At 40.9% G+C, this 18,744-nt stretch overlaps 1 protein-coding gene across 7 annotated transcripts in view; it reads left to right on the forward strand.

The window, feature by feature from the left end:
• The window catches only part of Gpd2 (glycerol-3-phosphate dehydrogenase 2), a 137,159-nt gene that overhangs the window by 47,640 nt on the left and 70,775 nt on the right, over positions 1 to 18,744 (forward strand). For all 7 annotated transcript variants that reach the window (XM_039104331.2, XM_039104334.2, NM_012736.2 and 4 more), the window contains one exon: positions 2,699 to 2,870. In XM_039104331.2, coding sequence (XP_038960259.1) covers positions 2,699 to 2,870 — 172 coding nt within the window. The remainder of the gene's footprint in view (positions 1 to 2,698; positions 2,871 to 18,744) is intronic.

Below are 18,744 nucleotides of genomic sequence, written 5' to 3' on the forward strand. Positions count from 1 at the left end.
CTCATGGAGTCTCTTTATCACCAGTTCTTTGTAAAATCACTCACCGTTCATTATTCCACTGCAGAGGTACACCACAGTTTAGACACTCACCAGGTATGATGCTAGTTAATCTCAGTTTTCAGGTAGATGAGAATTGGAATCCCTCAGAGATGGGGGATTATCTTGATTAGGTAATAGAGGACAGGCTCCTAAGAGGCATGCCAGTCACTCATAGCAGTTGAGTGCTATCCAAAGGAAACAAAGAAAGGCACACAAAGCAGGAGAAACGTTTCTTGGATACTGAGCTGAGCGGACAGTCAGTTGTATGTGATCAGGTGTGGTAGTGTTGCGGGAGGGGCATGCCTTGTGATGAAGTAGGTGATGGTGGCTATGTAAAAATCTAGATACCAGTGAGCTTAGTGGGTAAATACTACGGCTGAGTAGTTTAGGGGCTTAAAGAATCTTTAAAGAATTGTTAGGATGCATGTTGGAAACATGAGCTATTGGAAACCTATGGAAACATCGTTGTTATTTTTGACAAGATCTTGCCCTGTAGTCCGCTGGCCTTGCTCTTAATCCTCCTCCTTCCCCGACTCTTGGGGCTGAAATCAAAGGCTGGTATCTACCACACTAAAATGAAAGAGGTGTCTTTAATATTGAGATTAAGACGACTGAGACTACTGTTCCCACAAAAGGTCAGGAACCGTGTAGGCAATGGGAATGACCGCCCCTCCCCCAATCTCACTCATCCACTAAAGGGGAGCTAGTTCAAGCTTTACTAAAGTTAGACCAGAGGAGGGAGTTTTCAGAAATTAACAAGTTCTAATGAACTATACCATAATATGGTCTTTAAACTTATTCCTCAACTATTTCTAGAAAACTTACAAGGCAGAAAATGTCAGCAATTCTGTTGATGTGTGAAAACTCTCTGGCGGTTTAGTCACTTGTCAGTCCCATGTCCAAATCCTTCCCATCTGTCATGGTGCAGCTCCCCCTCCCTACCCCAGTGGTCATAGTGTGCCCCACCCCCCTTGTTGGCATTTGCCCTTTCTGTCTGTCTGTCTGTCTGTGTATATACCATTTCTCCATGTGCTCTATTTTCTTTTCATTAGCTGGGGAAGACTAAGACCAAAGCTAGAAGAACCTAGCAGTTTTGTTTTTTTTTTTAATTTGTCATGTTACATGAGGAAACAGTTATTAATACGCAAATAGGAGTCATATGCAGAATGGGATTTAAAAGTTTTAGCCCTTGAATTAATAATTTAAAAATTAATTCACTATGTTGTGAGTATGAAGGCCAAAGGACCGTTTGTTGGAGTCTGTTCTCCCCTCTGACATGGGTCCTGGGGATTGAACTCAGCTTGTCAGACTTCTAAGACAGGGGTGTGGAGACTCAAGCTGAGTCCCTGTGGCTGGAGACAAGGCTTTCCTAACTTTCTCTAGACTTTTGGCTTTATTTTCATAGAAATACAACTGACTTGATGATAATTAATCCAATTACAGGGAATAGTTCATTTTCTCTGAATTGAAAAAAAAATTCCTTATCTTGAATGAATGGAATAATCCTCATGTAAGAGAGCAGTGACCATTGCTAGATCAACACTTGTAAGCCTAAGGTCAGTTTGGGGCCAGTTTGGGGCTGCATAAACTATTCCAAGCCATCTTTTAGAAACAAGGAAAGATCCATTTTTCAGAAGACCTGAGAGCTCCTCTTCTTGAGCAAACTTGCCCCTGCTCATTCAGAGATGCCTAGGTGACTTATGTCAGAGTGGGAGAAGAGTCTTCATTGCGCCGATCTTGTGATGCTATAGAGAGAAACAGAATTTGTGGTCTTTGAGATCTAATGGAGACATATGGGTCAATCCTCTTCACTGTGTGTGTTAAATGAATCTACAGTATAGTAAGAAAAAAGAAACCCAACTACCTATCTTTCTGTATGTTTAACCTTGACTTCTGATTGTGACGACATATACATACACACATACACACATACACATATAATAATGTGTATGTATAATACATATACTTTTTTTTTTTAAATAAGTTATCTCTCGTGTAATGCAGTCTGGATCCAGGATTCACTATTAACCTAGAATGCCTTTCTGCCTTAGTTTCCTTGGTGTTGGAATTCTAGATGTTGGTCAGCATAGTGGCCCAATCCTGCTAGTGGTTGTCCTGGGTGTAGATCGAGGGAAGAGTCTTACAAATACTTGTATTGGGATGATCTGATGCATTCTAACACAAATACTAGGGCAAGCATTTGGGGAAAAAAAGCATACATTTTTGATTTGGGTTGTTGATGAGTCATATTGATAAACAACCAAGGAATTTAACGGCATTATGCCTAGCTTTATTATTACTATTAAGTGGCAGAAATAATTAAACTTTGCTATATATAAAAGTCTAACAGCTGAGACACTGAATTTGCAACCAGTCATTTGTTCTGTGGGTAAAAAAAAAACCCTGAGACCCACAGGAAGAAATCTCGAGACTGCATGTGGACTGTCAGCTAGCCTTGGTGACCCTCATCTCCACTAGGAACTTCTTTTTTTTTTTTTTTTTTGTTCTTTTTTTCGGAGCTGGGGACCGAACCCAGGGCCTTGCGCTTCCTAGGCAAGCGCTCTACCACTGAGCTAAATCCCCAACTCCCACTAGGAACTTCTTTACAGTATCCAGCATGCTTTGCTCATTGACATTCCTGGTGTCTGCTTCCCCTCAGGTAAGCCTGGCGTATGTGGAAGCAGCAACATGCTTCTCAGAGCCCGTGAACAGGGAGCCTCCTTCCAGAGAAGCTCAGCTCATGACTCTGCAGAACACATCGGAATTTGACATCCTCGTCATTGGAGGAGGAGCCACAGGATGTGGCTGTGCGCTAGACGCCGTCACCAGAGGTGAGTCCTGAAGAACAAGTCCTCTTCCCTCCTTTCGAATGCCTCGTATCTTTTGCCTCATGAGCTCACATTCATTTGGTGTTCTCTAAGTTATGATCCTCCTTGAAACGTTCTTGCAAATTTTCAAAATCTAGGCGCTCAAAACAGTTTTAAAACTTAAATATAACTATAAATAGACGTTTATCTTTCACAGATTTATTTGAAAATCAAATTCTACATTCCTGAAAATTTTCGTGTATACCTTATAGCCTAAGTATTTTTCTGTTTACCCTGAATCGTGATAAATTTAACATGTAGGCACACTGGAGTCTACTCTTGTTACCACATTGACTCCTGTTTTCATAGACTGTCATGCCTCCACATGGTGTATAATTGGGGGGGGGGACTTATAGTCAAACACGCTAAAACAGGTTTGAAGAGCAGTTTACAGTTATCACAAGGCAACTTGAGCTTAGCTTTCTGATCAACCTGGGCAGGAGAGTGGACAGTTACCTTTATGAGAGGCTATACTTGAGACTGCTCTACTTGAAGGAATTAATATAGGTGACAATCTTCTGTGCCAAAGAGAGTCCTTTGTCTAGCAGGAGTCAGTTAGGAAACTTTTTTTTTTTTATCCTCGGTTATTTTCTTGATTTATATAACATATAATCTTTCTTTTAATCTCAGTTTTGCAAATATTTGGAGTACTTACTGCATGCGTAGTTTGTGTGGAAGAGAACACACAGATGATCTATAGTCAGAGCCCTTGGGGAGCTTTTGTGCACGGATCACATGGCAGAGAGTACGCACCTTTCATTCAGAGGCATTATAAACATATAAGTAGGCATTTTTCTTTTTCCTTTGTGGCCTTTTGAGACAGGGTTTCTCTGTGTAACAGCTTTGGCAGCAGTCCTGGAATTCAATTTGTAGACTAGTCTGGCCCCGAACTCACAGAGATCATCTGTCTCTGCCTCCTGAGTGCTGAGATTAAAGGCGTGTGCCACCACCGTTGGGCTAGGTATGCATATTCTTATTGACAGAGTGGTCAGGAGCAGAAAAACTACTGGCACATGTAGTAGCTTCCCAGGCAAAGAATGCTTTTGGACAGGGGCCTGGCTGCAAGACAGATGCTGGGGGGCTGCACGGAATATGCTGGAGGAAGTGTATGTGGGGAGGCGGCAGCAGGATCTGTAGCTTGGGCCACCAAGGCCAGAAGAAAGATTGACGGAAGAGTTGAGAGGCAGGAGGTGTGCCACCTGATGGCCTTGATTTTCCTGAGTTAGGCCTCTAGAGATGAAAGGGGAGCTGGTAATTTGGAAGCAACAGAGATAGGCACAGACTCTCCGGAGACAAATGCCATGGTAAAGTAGCATCCAGAAGGCCATCAGTGCATGGTGGAAGTTTAATATGCATGGAAGAAGAGAGGATCCATCTGCCCTGGGAAGATGCGGAAAGGGCTCTCACGGGTGTGCCCTAGTTAGCACAGGAAGATGAAATTTGTTTCCCAGAGCCAGAAACAGGGGCAAAGGTTGTGGAGCAGAAGAAAGGGACCCTGCACTTAGAACTGATCTAGACAGACACCCGGTATTGTTAAGAAGCAGAGAAGTTGGTAGACTGTAATCCCGAACTGTAAACTGACCAGTTATCCATACTAAACAGAAAAAATGAGAGTGCTACAGAAGCTGAGACGGGTCTGGAGGCTGAGAGAGGGCAGGGTAGCAGATGGAGACGCAGGAAAGCCATGGTGGTTAGACGATCATGGTGGGTTGGAATGAAACAGTCACCCACCGCAGCCTCCTCATTTCTCTTCTCCTTTGGAAAAGTGTCACCTGTCGTGTACTTTCTCTCTATTTAAAAAGACAGACAAGAATGACCACGCCTACTCTTCTGTAGTGTTCTTTTTTCCAAAAAGCAGTGGAGTTTCTTCATGTGTTTGCATTCATTCTTGTCAATGGAAAACACTGCCTTATTTCTTTTCGATAAGTGATGAAGCTTTCTTTGCTTCCTCCTCGTGTGTGTGTGTGTGTGTGTGTGTGTGTGTGTGTGTGTGTGTGTGTGTTGTATGCCTGCATGTGCATTTGTGTGCAGGATGCACATGCATACGGGGTACAGTGGTTGATGGTGAGTTTCTTTCTTAGTCACTTCACATACTTGTTTATGAAACGTGTCTGGCTAGGTCACCCAACCTGGCCTTAAACTTTAGATCCTCCTGACTTAGCCTCCCAAATACTTGAATTTCAGGCATGTGACAGCATGTCTGGCTATTTTTGTGTTTCTGCATGTGTGTTGGATTCTAAATCTGGAGCCTGGGGCCTGCTAAGCACATCACTACTGAACTATATCTTCAGTCTCTTTGTTTGTTTGTTTGTTTTGTTTTTTATTTTAATTTAAAACACTACCAGAATGAATTGAGTATCGTTATGAGCAAACTCTGAGCATGTGAGAAATAGTCGATATAAACTGCTGCATTTTTAATTTGAGCATTGAAGTAAGCATTCAGTAGTGATTGGGGCATTGGGGTAGTAACACTGATGATGATAATGATGATTTGAGTTTCTGTGCATTTTATAGTTGATATCTAATAAAATGAAACACATGTAGTACTTTGTGACATACCGATTGCCATTTTAGAATTACTAGTTGAATGTTTTTTCTAGGTTTATGATTTATAGAGGGGATGGGCATAATGTTTATAATTAAAACATACAAGGAGGTGTTGAAGGTAGTCTGTATTTACACTCTTTCTGTGCTTTCTGATTATATCAGTGGCCCTCTGAAGTGTGAAATAACCACGGGCCTTTGGTTAATGAATTGCGCATTGTTGCCGTTTATTCATGGAATTTGCTCTTTTATTATATTTGATGCTTCACTTAACAACAAATTTTGCTTTCTCTGTGTTTGATATGTTTTTACCAAATTATTCCTGATTGTATCCATTAATCTTTAGTCACATTTGACGAAAATAAATTACTGTGATCTTTTAAAGTTACCACTAATAATTAGATTTTTCAGGGCATCAAAGTTTTGGGGGGGAAACCAATAGATGTGAAAGGGCTTTTAGAGAAATGTTTGCACAAGCTTTGAGATGCACTCCTGTGCCGGTAATGGCCAGACGAACGCCGTGGAGAAGGTGGTGTGGAGTCTTCACAATGCCCCTTTATTACCTTCTCATCCTCTGCATTTTTTTTCAGGCATCGATTCTCATTTGTTTCATTTGGGAATATTATTTCATAAACATAACAGGCAGAGTGTGGCTCACGTTCTCCTGCAGGTCTAGGATCAATAGTAATGGCTTCACTGTTCAACACGTCTGGGGCTAGTTCCTGGGTTGAAGTCGGCCCCAAGGCTCCTTGGTGGGGACTTAGCTCCCAAGGAAGCAGAAATGAAGAGACTGATTCATGCAGTCTCTGCCTCAGGTGATTCCCTGGTTCTTTCTTTTCCTTTTACGTGACTTTACCTGTGTGTATCTGGAACCACCCAGGACATTCTTGGTTTAAAATCTAACTTACAAAATGTAGCTTTATGCTTCTGTTTAAAGTGCAGAAAGGACTATCTTGCTGGAGAAGTATTTACGTCTTGTTTGAAAATGTTTGCTAGGGCCGGGGATGTTTGGGCGAGACTGGTGACAGGACAGTCAGTCGTCAGTTGTCAGTCATCAGTCATCAGTCATCAGTTGTTCCAAACCTAAAAGCAAGCAGCTGGATGGGGAGCTGCCTCAGGGTTATGAGCACTCACTGCTCTTTTTAGAGGACCTGGGTTCCATTCCCAGTTCATGAATGAATTGTGACTCCAAAGGATCTGATGCCCTCTCTGCTTTTCATGGGCTCCTGCACACGTGTGGGTGCGTATGAACTCACAGAATAATAAATATTATTTCTAGTTCCTAGGAGGTACGTGGGTGGCCACTCTTGGTCTCAATGTGCTTCTCGAACGTCTGGGCCATGTAGGGTAGTAAGGACACAGGGTGTGGATATGGGATGAATATAGCTGAAATTTTGGTCTCATTGCTTATTGAGTCCCAGCTTTCAACAAGTGTCATGACTTTGCAGAGAAATGTCCAGATCTTCAGGGATAACTGGAGGGAATTAGTGATGTTCTTTTCAATAAGCAAAGGTTTATGCAATGTAGGAAAAAAATGCTAAAGAGGGAGAACTTTGAACACACGACTCATTCTGCGAGCTATAGAGCCATATGCCTTAGTATCCTTCCTTGCTGTTTCTGTCAACTTGACATAAATCGTCACCTGGGAAGAGGGAACCTCAATCAAGGAATTGGCTCCATCAGACTGGTCTATGGACTTGTATGTGGAGGGCTGAGTACACTGTGGGTGTTACCATCCCCTAGGTAGGTGGGGCCTCTCTGTAGGGTGGCTGAGCACACCAGTCTTCTGCTATGGTTTCTGCCCAGAGTTCCTTCCTTGGCATAAAATGAAATAAACCTTTTGCTCCTGTAAGTCGGTTTTGGTCAGTTATTTATTATAGCAAAAGAAATTAAACTAGGAGAGTGGGGGAAGCTGTATTTCAAGGTGTGAAACTTCAGAAAGCTAGCTCATTGCTTGCCAGACACTGGAAATGGTGTGATGTTGCAAATCTCTGACCACTCTTTTGGAAATTTAAGTTTCACTCTTCCTTCCTTCCTTCCTTCCTTCCTTCCTTCCTTCCTTCCTTCCTTCCTTCCTTTCTTTCTACTTTTCATTTTTTTGTTTGTCAGTGTGTTTGAGATAACTCTAGCTGTCATGGAACTCTCTCACTCTGTAGACCAGACTGTCCTACCACTCTGCCTCCTGTCTTCTGAGTGCAGTGATTAAAGGTGTGAGATCCAAGTCTGCCCTTTAACACAATTTTAATGTAGCGATTTCTTTTGTCAGGGGTCTGCAGGCAGAACTTCTAATTGTTTGTGATGCAGATTCATGTAGTCTAGACTGACTTGAGCTAGCTAGGTAGCAGAACTTCTGATCCCCCTGCCTCTACCTCCCGGAATTAGAGGCATGCACAACCATGTCCAGTTTAAATGTCAGATATTTTCAGTGTTTTGTCTATCATAAACAAATTATTTATTTGACTACATTCTACCTATTTATTTAGTTAACCTTTAAACATTTTATTACTTCTGGTTTGCTCTATGTGTATGGGTGTTTTGCCTGCAGAGGTCAGAAGTGCTTGTCAGGTCCTCTAGAACTGGAGTTACAGAGAATTGTTAGTTACCATGTGGGTGCTGGAAATTGAACCTGGGTCCTCTAGAAGAGTATAGTAAGTGCCCTAAACTGCTGACTCATCACTCTGGCCTCACCTAACCTTTCCATTCTGCTTATCTTCCCCCTTTCTGTCCATCATGTAATGTTGATTTTTGTTTCTTTTAATTATTAACAAACTTAGTTCTTTGACAACTTAATACATGCGTATAATGCAGTGTGGGTGCTGTCTGGTCTTCTCTCAATCTCTCGACATTCTTTTATCAACCTCTCTTCCTCTCGACTGATTCATTCTTTCTGAGACTCATAACTTTCGGTTTTGCTTTATGCCCCATTTTATTTAATCAGGGCTACCTGTGTGATCACTGGACGGGACTATCCACTGGAGCTGGTGGGAACCTATCAGGAAATACTGAGTTTTCTATTCTGTTTCTAGATTTAGTTGCTCCTGTCTTTAAGATCCATCTGGGACTTTGCGTATAACTGAGCCTTCTGACTTGTGCTGATCTTGACTATCCGTGGAGCCATCTGAAGCCTTGGCTCTGTTGGTGTGGTCTGGACCATACTCATCTTCCTGTGTTTGGCTGTGACCCAGCAGATAGTCCCCAGCCCTACACAGTGGTCAGGAGTGGCTTGCCAACTTCCTGTACAAAGCAGAGAAGCCTTCTTCAGTCTTTCTCTCAGAGACTGAGTCCTTTGTTTCTCCCACAGTGGATAGTGACATTCCTTACCCTTCAGGATCACAGCCCCAGATTCCGAGCCCACCAAGACAGGAACATTTGGCTGAAACATTCTGCTGCGTTACTGGTCCATGAGTGTTTAATCTTAATTTTCAATCAACCATGTCTTTTAAAAATAATTTTGTTTGAATAAATAAAAGAGTTGTTTACAGTTGGCTGTGCAGTGCCACATTAACAAAATTTTTATTTTAAAATTATGTATGTACCTATGTAGGGGTGCATGTATGTATGCATTTATGTATGCATGTATTTGTTTCTCTGTATGTGTCTCTGTGTGCATTTGTGTGAATGTGTGGCCATAGTAGGAAGGCTGGCGTTATAAGTTTATATCAGCACATGTAGCTTTTTATGTGGGCTCTAGGGGGTCAACCTCAGGTTGTATGATTAGCAGTTTCATTTCCTGACATACTTCCCTGACCCCCCTAGACTTTTATTTGTAGCGGTATTTATGATAACAAAATATCAGGGACTGCAGTCAGTTGTAGAAAATCAGGCAGATCTATATGCAAATGTGTTATAAGTTGGAAAAGAATATTATGGAAGGACAATGCACACACAAGCAAACAAAATCACACATCTATACAGACTATAGACTCAAGCATATCAAGATTATGGCAACATATACAAAACACTTTTAATAATTAGCCTCAGTTTCCATTGACATTTATTTATTATTTATTTATTTATTTATGTATTATTTTGTCTACGGATAATCTCCATCACCTCCGTTTGACACTATTTTTATAATAACAAGGTAAAAAGAGGGAACAATAGCATCACCTCATTTCTTGAAATTACAGTATTGTGTTTTAAACACAATTTTGTAACCTTAATATTGTATGTCTATCTACATAACACAAAATGTGTTAATACACATACACACACACACTTTACAGTTATATTAGTTATATATTATCCATTTCCTAATATGAGCATAGACAGGCATTAAAATAACCAATACCTAATATTTTACATGTCTAAACATGTCTAGCATTCACTGTCAGTAAATGCCAGGCAAGGTGCTGGATCCTGACCTTGGCTTGCCTGGGTTACTGCGCAGCTTCACATGTGTCTCATCCTGGAGAAATGAGTCCTTCACAAGAACACTTGGCCTTTGGGGTACTCTCTTTATTAGTAATGGCGGTGGTTCTTGAAATCCCAAACAAGTGCCCAAAGGTTTCTAATGAAAGAGGGTCCCATCTTTGTGTACAGTCTCGTCTTTTCTGCTGGGGCATGTGGATTTGGTCCTTGTGCTTCTAGTATTATGGTACAAGGGACCTTAACGTTTTGACTTGTAAGTCATGGCCTTGGTGTCTCTGATTATTTCATAGCAGTGACTTCTGCTTTTCATTTAGCAAACCTTAATCATATTTCTTAAAATTAATCCTAATGGCATAATTACAGATACAGGGGATTAAAAGGAAAGTAGGGTCTTTGCAGTTTAATCTGTAAGAGAAGAAAAAGAAAATAGTAAGCCAGATGTTCAAAATAAGGAACCGAATATATAAATCATAGTAAATATTTAATACAACGCTTTAAAATGCCTTTAGAATAAAGTTGTATACAGCATTTATTGATGTGCAATGTGCTTACAGTAAATAATGTTAAGTAGAACAATTTAAATAACCTATAATCCAGTTTTTGCAAACCTGTACATATGCACACGTACATGCTATATACGTGCACGGAACATGGGGACGTTTAAGCATCCAGATGTCAATTGCGGTTATCTCCGAGTGCTGTAATTACAGGAGAGTTTTATTTATTCTCTTTGCATCTCTGCATTTGTTATATTGAGCTTGTTTTCATGAATAATAAGATAATGCGTAAAAGGTATTAAAATATACGTCTGTTCTATTCCACGTTGGCAGAGTTAAATGTCGTATCATTTCTAGTCCCTTGTGTTCATCCAACTGTCATGGTCCATGAGCTGCTTTAGTTGGAAATAGCGTCACTTAGTCCAGAAGAGCTGGGCTTAGTGCTAGCCGTCCACTCTGCCTGGAAGGTCTGGCTTCACTCAGTGCGCTAACAGATGGGGTGAGGATGAATGGAAGGTAGATTCTACATTGTCAATATTCTTTACAAATCACCTCTCTACCTGAGATCTCACTCAAGATTTTATCACTGCTGTGGAATTCCCGAGACCACTCCCTAAAATTAATAATAATAATAATAATAATAATAATAATAATACCACCCCTCAGCTAGACAGATGCTAGCATCTGGTATTGTTTTGATTCTCCCCAACAGTGGTAGTGCGTATTGCTTTGCACTATTAAATACATAAATAACCTAACAAGAGGTAAGAGAGGAGGGAGGGAAAGTGAGAGAACTAAGCTCCTCCTTACAACATTTTGGATTGGGGGCTGGAGAGAAGGCACAGTGGCCAAGAGCACTGGCTGTTCTTCAAGAGGACCAGAATTTGATTCCTAGCACCCGCATAGCAGGTACCAATCATCGGTAACTTCCCAAAGTCTTACAGTATCTTCTTTTCTCCATGACACCAGGCACGCCTATGCTGTATATACACACAAGCAAGCAAAGCGTTCATACACATAAAATAAATAAGTCTAAAAATATGATCCTTGAACCTAATATAGGTCTAATTACAGTGGAGATTGGTATCTCTTCCCGGAAGGACGGTCATTCCCAGCCTTGTCAGCCCTCAGCATCTTGAAAGCATGTTTTTGATCTCTTCAAACCTGAGTGCAAAGCGAAAGGGTCGAATGCCGCATCAAAAGTGCCACCCAGTTATTCAATTAGGATAAAGAGGCCCCCTCCTTCTTCCCCCACTTTATTCTTTTTTTTTTTTTTTTATTATTAACTTGAGTATTTCTTATATACATTTCGAGTGTTATTCCCTTTCCCGGTTTCCGGGCAAACATCCCCCTCCTCCCTCCCCTTCCTTATGGGTGTTCCCCTCCCAACCCTCCCCCCATTGCCACCCTCCCCCCATAGACTAGTTCACTGGGGGTTCAGTCTTAGCAGGACCCAGGGCTTCCCCTTCCACTGGTGCTCTTACTAGGATATTCATTGCTACCTATGGGGTCAGAGTCCAGGGTCAGTCCATGTATAGTCTTTAGGTAGTGGCTTAGTCCCTGGAAGCTCTGGTTGCTTGGCATTGTTGTACTTTTGGGGTCTCGAGCCCCTTCAAGCTCTTCCAGTTCTTTCTCTGATTCCTTCAATAGGGGACCTATTCTCAGTTCAGTGGTTTGCTGCTGGCATTCGCCTCTGTATTTGCTGTATTCTGGCTGTGTCTCTCAGGAGTGATCTACATCCGGCTCCTGTCGGCCTGCACTTCTTTGCTTCATCCATCTTGTCTAATTGGGTGGCTGTATATGTATGGGCCACCTGTGGGGCAGGCTCTGAATGGGTGTTCCTTCTGTGTCTGTTTTAATCTTTGCCTCTCCCTTCCCTGCCAAGGGTATTCTTTTTCCTCATTTAAAGAAGGAGTGAAGCATTCACATTTTGATCATCCATCTTAAGTTTCGTTTGTTCTAGGGATCTAGGGTAATTCAAGCATTTGGGCTAATAGCCACTTATCAATGAGTGCATACCATGTATGTCTTTCTGTGATTGGGTTAGCTCACTCAGGATGATATTTTCCAGTTCCAACCATTTGCCTACGAATTTCATAAAGTCGTTGTTTTTGATAGCTGAGTAATATTCCATTGTGTAGATGTACCACATTTTCTGTATCCATTCCTCTGTTGAAGGGCATCTGGGTTCTTTCCATTTTCTGGCTATTATAAATAAGGCTGCGATGAACATAGTGGAGCACGTGTCTCTTTTATATGTTGAGGCATCTTTTGGGTATATGCCCAGGAGAGGTATAGCTGGGTCCTCAGATAGTGAAATCTCCAATTTTCTGAGGAACTTCCAGACTGATTTCCAGAGAAGTTGTACCAGCTTGCAATTCCACCAACAATGGAGGAGTGTTCCTCTTTCTCCACATCCTCGCCAGCATCTGCTGTCACCTGAGTTTTTGATCTTAGCCATTCTCACTGGTGTGAGGTGAAATCTCAGGGTTGTTTTGATTTGCATTTCCCTTATGACTAAAGATGTTGAACATTTCTTTAGGTGTTTCTCAGCCATTCGGCATTCCTCAGCTGTGAATTCTTTGTTTAGCTCTGAACCCCATTTTTTAATAGGGTTATTTGTTTCCCTGCGGTCTAACTTCTTGAGTTCTTTGTATATTTTGGATATAAGGCCTCTATCTGTTGTAGGATTGGTAAAGATCTTTTCCCAATCTGTTGGTTGCCGTTTTGTCCTAACCACAGTGTCCTTTGCCTTACAGAAGCTTTGTAGTTTTATGAGATCCCATTTGTCGATTCTTGATCTTAGAGCGTAAGCCATTGGTGTTTTGTTTAGGAAATTTTTTCCAGTGCCCATGTGTTCCAGATGCTTCCCTAGTTTTTCTTCTATTAGTTTGAGTGTGTCTGGTTTGATGTGGAGGTCCTTGATCCACTTCGACTTAAGCTTTGTACAGGGTGATAAGCATGGATCGATCTGCATTCTTCTACATGTTGCCCTCCAGTTGAACCAGCACCATTTGCTGAAAATGCTATCTTTTTTCCATTGGATGGTTTTGGCTCCTTTGTCAAAAATCAAGTGACCATAGGTGTGTGGGTTCATTTCTGGGTCTTCAATTCTATTCCATTGGTCTATCTGTCTGTCTCTGTACCAATACCATGCAGTTTTTATCACTATTGCTCTGTAATACTGCTTGAGTTCAGGGATAGTGATTCCCCCTGAAGTCCTTTTATTGTTGAGGATAGCTTTAGCTATCCTGGGTTTTTTGTTATTCCAGATGAATTTGCAAATTGTTCTGTCTAACGCTTTGAAGAATTGGATTGGTATTTTGATGGGGATTGCATTGAATCTGTAGATTGCTTTTGGTAAAATGGCCATTTTTACCATATTAATCCTGCCAATCCATGAGCATGGGAGATCTTTCCATCTTCTGAGGTCTCCTTCAATTTCTTTCCTCAGTGTCTTGAAGTTCTTATTGTACAGATCTTTTACTTGCTTGGTTAAAGTCACACCGAGGTACTTTATATTATTTGGGTCTATTATGAAGGGTGTCGTTTCCCTAATTTCTTTCTCGGCTTGTTTCTCTTTTGTATAGAGGAAGGCTACTGATTTATTTGAGTTAATTTTATACCCAGCCACTTTGCTGAAGTTGTTTATCAGCTTTAGTAGTTCTCTGGTGGAACTTTTGGGATCACTTAAATATACTATCATGTCATCTGCAAATAGTGATATTTTGACCTCTTCTTTTCCGATCTGTATCCCCTTGATCTCCTTTTGTTGTCTGATTGCTCTGGCTAGAACTTCAAGAACTATATTGAATAAGTAGGGAGAGAGTGGGCAGCCTTGTCTAGTCCCTGATTTTAGTGGGATTGCTTCAAGTTTCTCTCCATTTAGTTTAATGTTAGCAACTGGTTTGCTTTTACTATGTTTAGGTATGGGCCTTGAATTCCTATTCTTTCCAGGACTTTTATCATGAAGGGGTGTTGAATTTTGTCAAATGCTTTCTCAGCATCTAATGAAATGATCATGTGGTTCTGTTCTTTCAGTTTGTTTATATAATGGATCACGTTGATGGTTTTCCGTATATTAAACCATCCCTGCATGCCTGGGATGAAGCCTACTTGATCATGGTGGATGATTGTTTTGATGTGCTCTTGAATTCGGTTTGCCAGAATTTTATTGAGTATTTTTGCGTCGATATTCATAAGGGAAATTGGTCTGAAGTTCTCTTTCTTTGTTGTGTCTTTGTGTGGTTTAGGTATAAGAGTAATTGTGGCTTCGTAGAAGGAATTCGGTAGGGCTCCATCTGTTTCAATTTTGTGGAATAGTTTGGATAATATTGGTATGAGGTCTTCTATGAAGGTTTGATAGAATTCTGGACTAAACCCGTCTGGACCTGGGCTCTTTTTGGTTGGGAGACCTTTAATGACTGCTTCTATTTCCTTAGGAGTTATGGGGTTGTTTAACTGGTTTATCTGTTCCTGATTTAACTTCGATACCTGGTATCTGTCTAGGAAATTGTCCATTTCCTGAAGATTTTCAAATTTTGTTGAATATAGGTTTTTATAGTAAGATCTGATGATTTTTTGAATTTCCTCTGAATCTGTAGTTATGTCTCCCTTTTCATTTCTGATTTTGTTAATTTGGACGCACTCTCTGTGTCCTCTCATTAGTCTGGCTAAGGGTTTATCTATCTTGTTGATTTTCTCAAAGAACCAACTTTTGGTTCTGTTGATTCTTTCTATGGTCCTTTTTGTTTCTACTTGGTTGATTTCAGCTCTGAGTTTGATTATTTCCTGCCTTCTACTCCTCCTGGGTGTATTTGCTTCTTTTTGCTCTAGAGCTTTTAGGTGTGCTGTCAAGCTGCTGACATATGCTCTTTCCTGTTTCTTTCTGCAGGCACTCTCAGCGCTATGAGTTTTCCTCTTAGCACAGCTTTCATTGTGTCCCATAAGTTTGAGTATGTTGTATCTTCATTTTCATTAAATTCTAAAAAGTTTTTAATTTCTTTCTTTATTTCTTCCTTGACCAGGTTATCATTGAGTAGAGCATTGTTCAATTTCCACATATATGTGGGCATTCTTCCCTTATTGTTATTGAAGACCAGTTTTAGGCCGTGGTGGTCCGATAGCACGCATGGGATTATTTCTATCTTTCTGTACCTGTTGAGGCCCGTTTTTTGACCAAGTATATGGTCAATTTTGGAGAAAGTACCATGAGGAGCTGAGAAGAAGGTATATCCTTTTGCTTTAGGATAGAATGTTCTATAAATATCCGTTAAGTCCATTTGGCTCATGACTTCTCTTAGTCTGTCGACATCACTGTTTAATTTCTCTTTCCATGATCTGTCCATTGATGAGAGTTGGGTGTTGAAATCTCCCACTATTATTGTGTGAGGTGCAATGTGTGTTTTGAGCTTTAGTAAGGTTTCTTTTACGTATGTAGGTGCCCTTGTATTTGGGGCATAGATATTTAGGATTGAGAGTTCATCTTGGTGGATTTTTCCTTTGATGAATATGAAGTGTCCTTCCTTATCTTTTTTGATGACTTTTAGTTGGAAATTGATTTTATTTGATATTAGAATGGCTACTCCAGCTTGCTTCTTATGACCATTTGCTTGGAAAGTTGTTTTTCAGCCTTTCACTCTGAGGTAGTGTCTGTCTTTGTCTCTGAGGTGTGTTTCCTGTAGGCAGCAGAATGCAGGGTCCTCGTTGCGTATCCAGTTTGTTAATCTATGTCTTTTTATTGGGGAGTTGAGGCCATTGATATTGAGAGACATTAAGGAATAGTGATTATTCTTTCCCTTTATATTCATATTTGGATGTGACGTTATGTTTGTGTGCTTTCATTCTCTTTGTTTTGTTGCCAAGACGATTAGTTTCTTGCTTCTTCTAGGGTATAGCTTGCCTCCTTATGTTGGGCTTTACCATTTATTATCCTTTGTAGTGCTGGATTTGTAGAAAGATATTGTGTAAATTTGGTTTTGTCATGGAATATCTTGGTTTCTCCATCAATGTTAATTGAGAGTTTTGCTGGATACAGTAACCTGGGCTGGCATTTGTGTTCTTTTAGGGTCTGTATGACATCAGTCCAGGATCTTCTGGCCTTCATAGTTTCTGGCGAGAAGTCTGGTGTGATTCTGATAGGTCTCCCTTTATATGTTACTTGACCTTTTTCCCTTACTGTTTTTAATATTCTTTCTTTATTTTGTGCGTTTGGTGTTTTGACAATTATGTGACGGGAGGTGTTTCTTTTCTGGTCCAATCTATTTGGAGTTCTGTAGGCTTCTTGTATGTCTATGGGTATCTCTTTTTTTAGGTTAGGGAAGTTTTCTTCTATGATTTTGTTGAAGATATTTACTGGTCCTTTGAGCTGGGAGTCTTCACTCTCTTCTATACCTATTATCCTTAGGTTTGATCTTCTCATTGAGTCCTGGATTTCCTGTATGTTTTGGACCATTAGCTTTTTCCGCTTTACATTATCTTTGACAGTTGAGTCAATGATTTCTATGGAATCTTCTGCTCCTGAGATTCTCTCTTCCATCTCTTGTATTCTGTTGGTGAAGCTTGTATCTACAGCTCCTTGTCTCTTCTTTTGGTTTTCTATATCCAGGGTTGTTTCCATGTGTTCTTTCTTGATTGCTTCTATTTCCATTTTTAATTCCTTCAACTGTTTGATTGTGTTTTCCTGGAATTCTTTCAGGGATTTTTGTGTCTCCTCTCTATGGGCTTCTACTTGTTTATTTATGTTTTCCTGGAATTCTTTCAGGGATTTTTGCGATTCTTTCAGGCATTTTTGTGATTCCTCTCTGTAGGCTTCTACTTGTTCTCTAAGGGAGTTCTTCATGTCTTTCTTGAAGTCCTCCAGCATCATGATCAAATATGATTTTGAAACTAGATCTTGCTTTTCTGGTGTGTTTGGATATTCCATGTTTGTTTTGATGGGAGAATTGGGCTCCGATGATGCCATGTAGTCTTGGTTTCTGTTGCTTGTGTTCCTGGGCTTGCCTCTCGCCATCAGATTATCTCTAGTGTTACTTTGTTCTGCTATTTCTGACAGTGGCTAGACTGTCCTATAAGCCTGTGTGTCAGGAGTGCTGTAGACCTGTTTTCCTCTCTTTCAGTCAGTAATGGGGACAGAGTGTTCTTCTTTCGGGCGTGTAGTTTTTCCTCTCTACAGGTCTTCAGCTGTTCCTGTGGGCCTGTGTCTTGAGTTCTCCAGGCAGCTTTCTTGCAGCAGAAAATTTGGTCTTACCTGTGGTCCTGAGGCTCAAGTTCGCTCGTGGGGTGCTGCCCACGGGCTCTCTGCAGAGGCAGCAACCAGGAATACCTGTGCCGCCCCTTCCGGGAGCTTCAGTGCACCAGGGTTCCAGATGGTCTTTGGCTTTTTCCTCTGGCGTCCGAGATGTGTGTGCAGGGAGCAATCTCTTCTGGTTTCCCAGGCTTGTCTGCCTCTCTGAAGGTTTAGCTCTCCCCCACTTTATTCTTAAACTAGAAGACAAAGCTTTCAATTTAAAATCTCTGAGGAGGGAAACATTAGATAAAACAAAACAAAAAACAAAACAAAACAAAACAAAACAAACAGAAAATACATGAAAAAGCAAGTTGGAGTCCAGTGATGAGAACTTGTAATCCCAGCATTGGAGGCAGAGCAGGAAGGATTTCCAGCTACAGAGTGGGCTACACAAGGAGTTACAGGGAAGCCTGAGATACATAGTGAGGTCCTACCCCACAAAACCAACATACAAGCACACACTCACGCATTCATTTGTACACACACACATACACACATGCACATGTAACCAATCACGCACACACAGGCAGGCAAGTGGGTACCATAAACATTTTAGTTAATTAACCAAAGAATGAAGTCAGAAGCAGCTGAGGCTTCTGGTCCTGCTTTGACTTTTTGTTACTTCTTTTCTTTATTCCTACCCAGCAACATTGAGAATTTCAGAGCACTTGATACATGGGAGTCCTTGAAAATGTCAAGGTTCTGATTTTTTTAGGTTTCTTTCTTTCTTCTGTAGTTTAACCAACTTTAAGTTTACATGGTGGTTTGATGCCCGGATTTGGCGGTCAGTTTGGAGACTATCTTGTATGGTTTGGGAAAAACAATCCCATTTCTCTTCAGAAATTCTGTTGGGTGGCTTGGTAATTCGATGAGGTAACAGTTGCAGGGGAAGGCTTGGTGTAACTGAGAGGCTTATTTTAAATTTCATGGTTACTTTTTTATGTAAATACATACAAATGTGAAATATCCACCTCAAGAAAAAGCAGTCCCAAGGGTTTGACCTTAAATATCTTGGAATGCCCATCTGAGGTGGCTTGCTAATTCTTACAACAGCACACAGAGTTAGGGAAAGAGAAGTCTATCCTGACTGACAGCAGGGGTCCTGAGACACTCTTGCTAGAGCTGCCTCCTGAGGCCA

The sequence above is a fragment of the Rattus norvegicus genome, chromosome 3 (genome assembly GCF_036323735.1).
Source record: "Rattus norvegicus strain BN/NHsdMcwi chromosome 3, GRCr8, whole genome shotgun sequence".
NCBI classification, from domain to species: domain Eukaryota; kingdom Metazoa; phylum Chordata; class Mammalia; order Rodentia; family Muridae; genus Rattus; species Rattus norvegicus.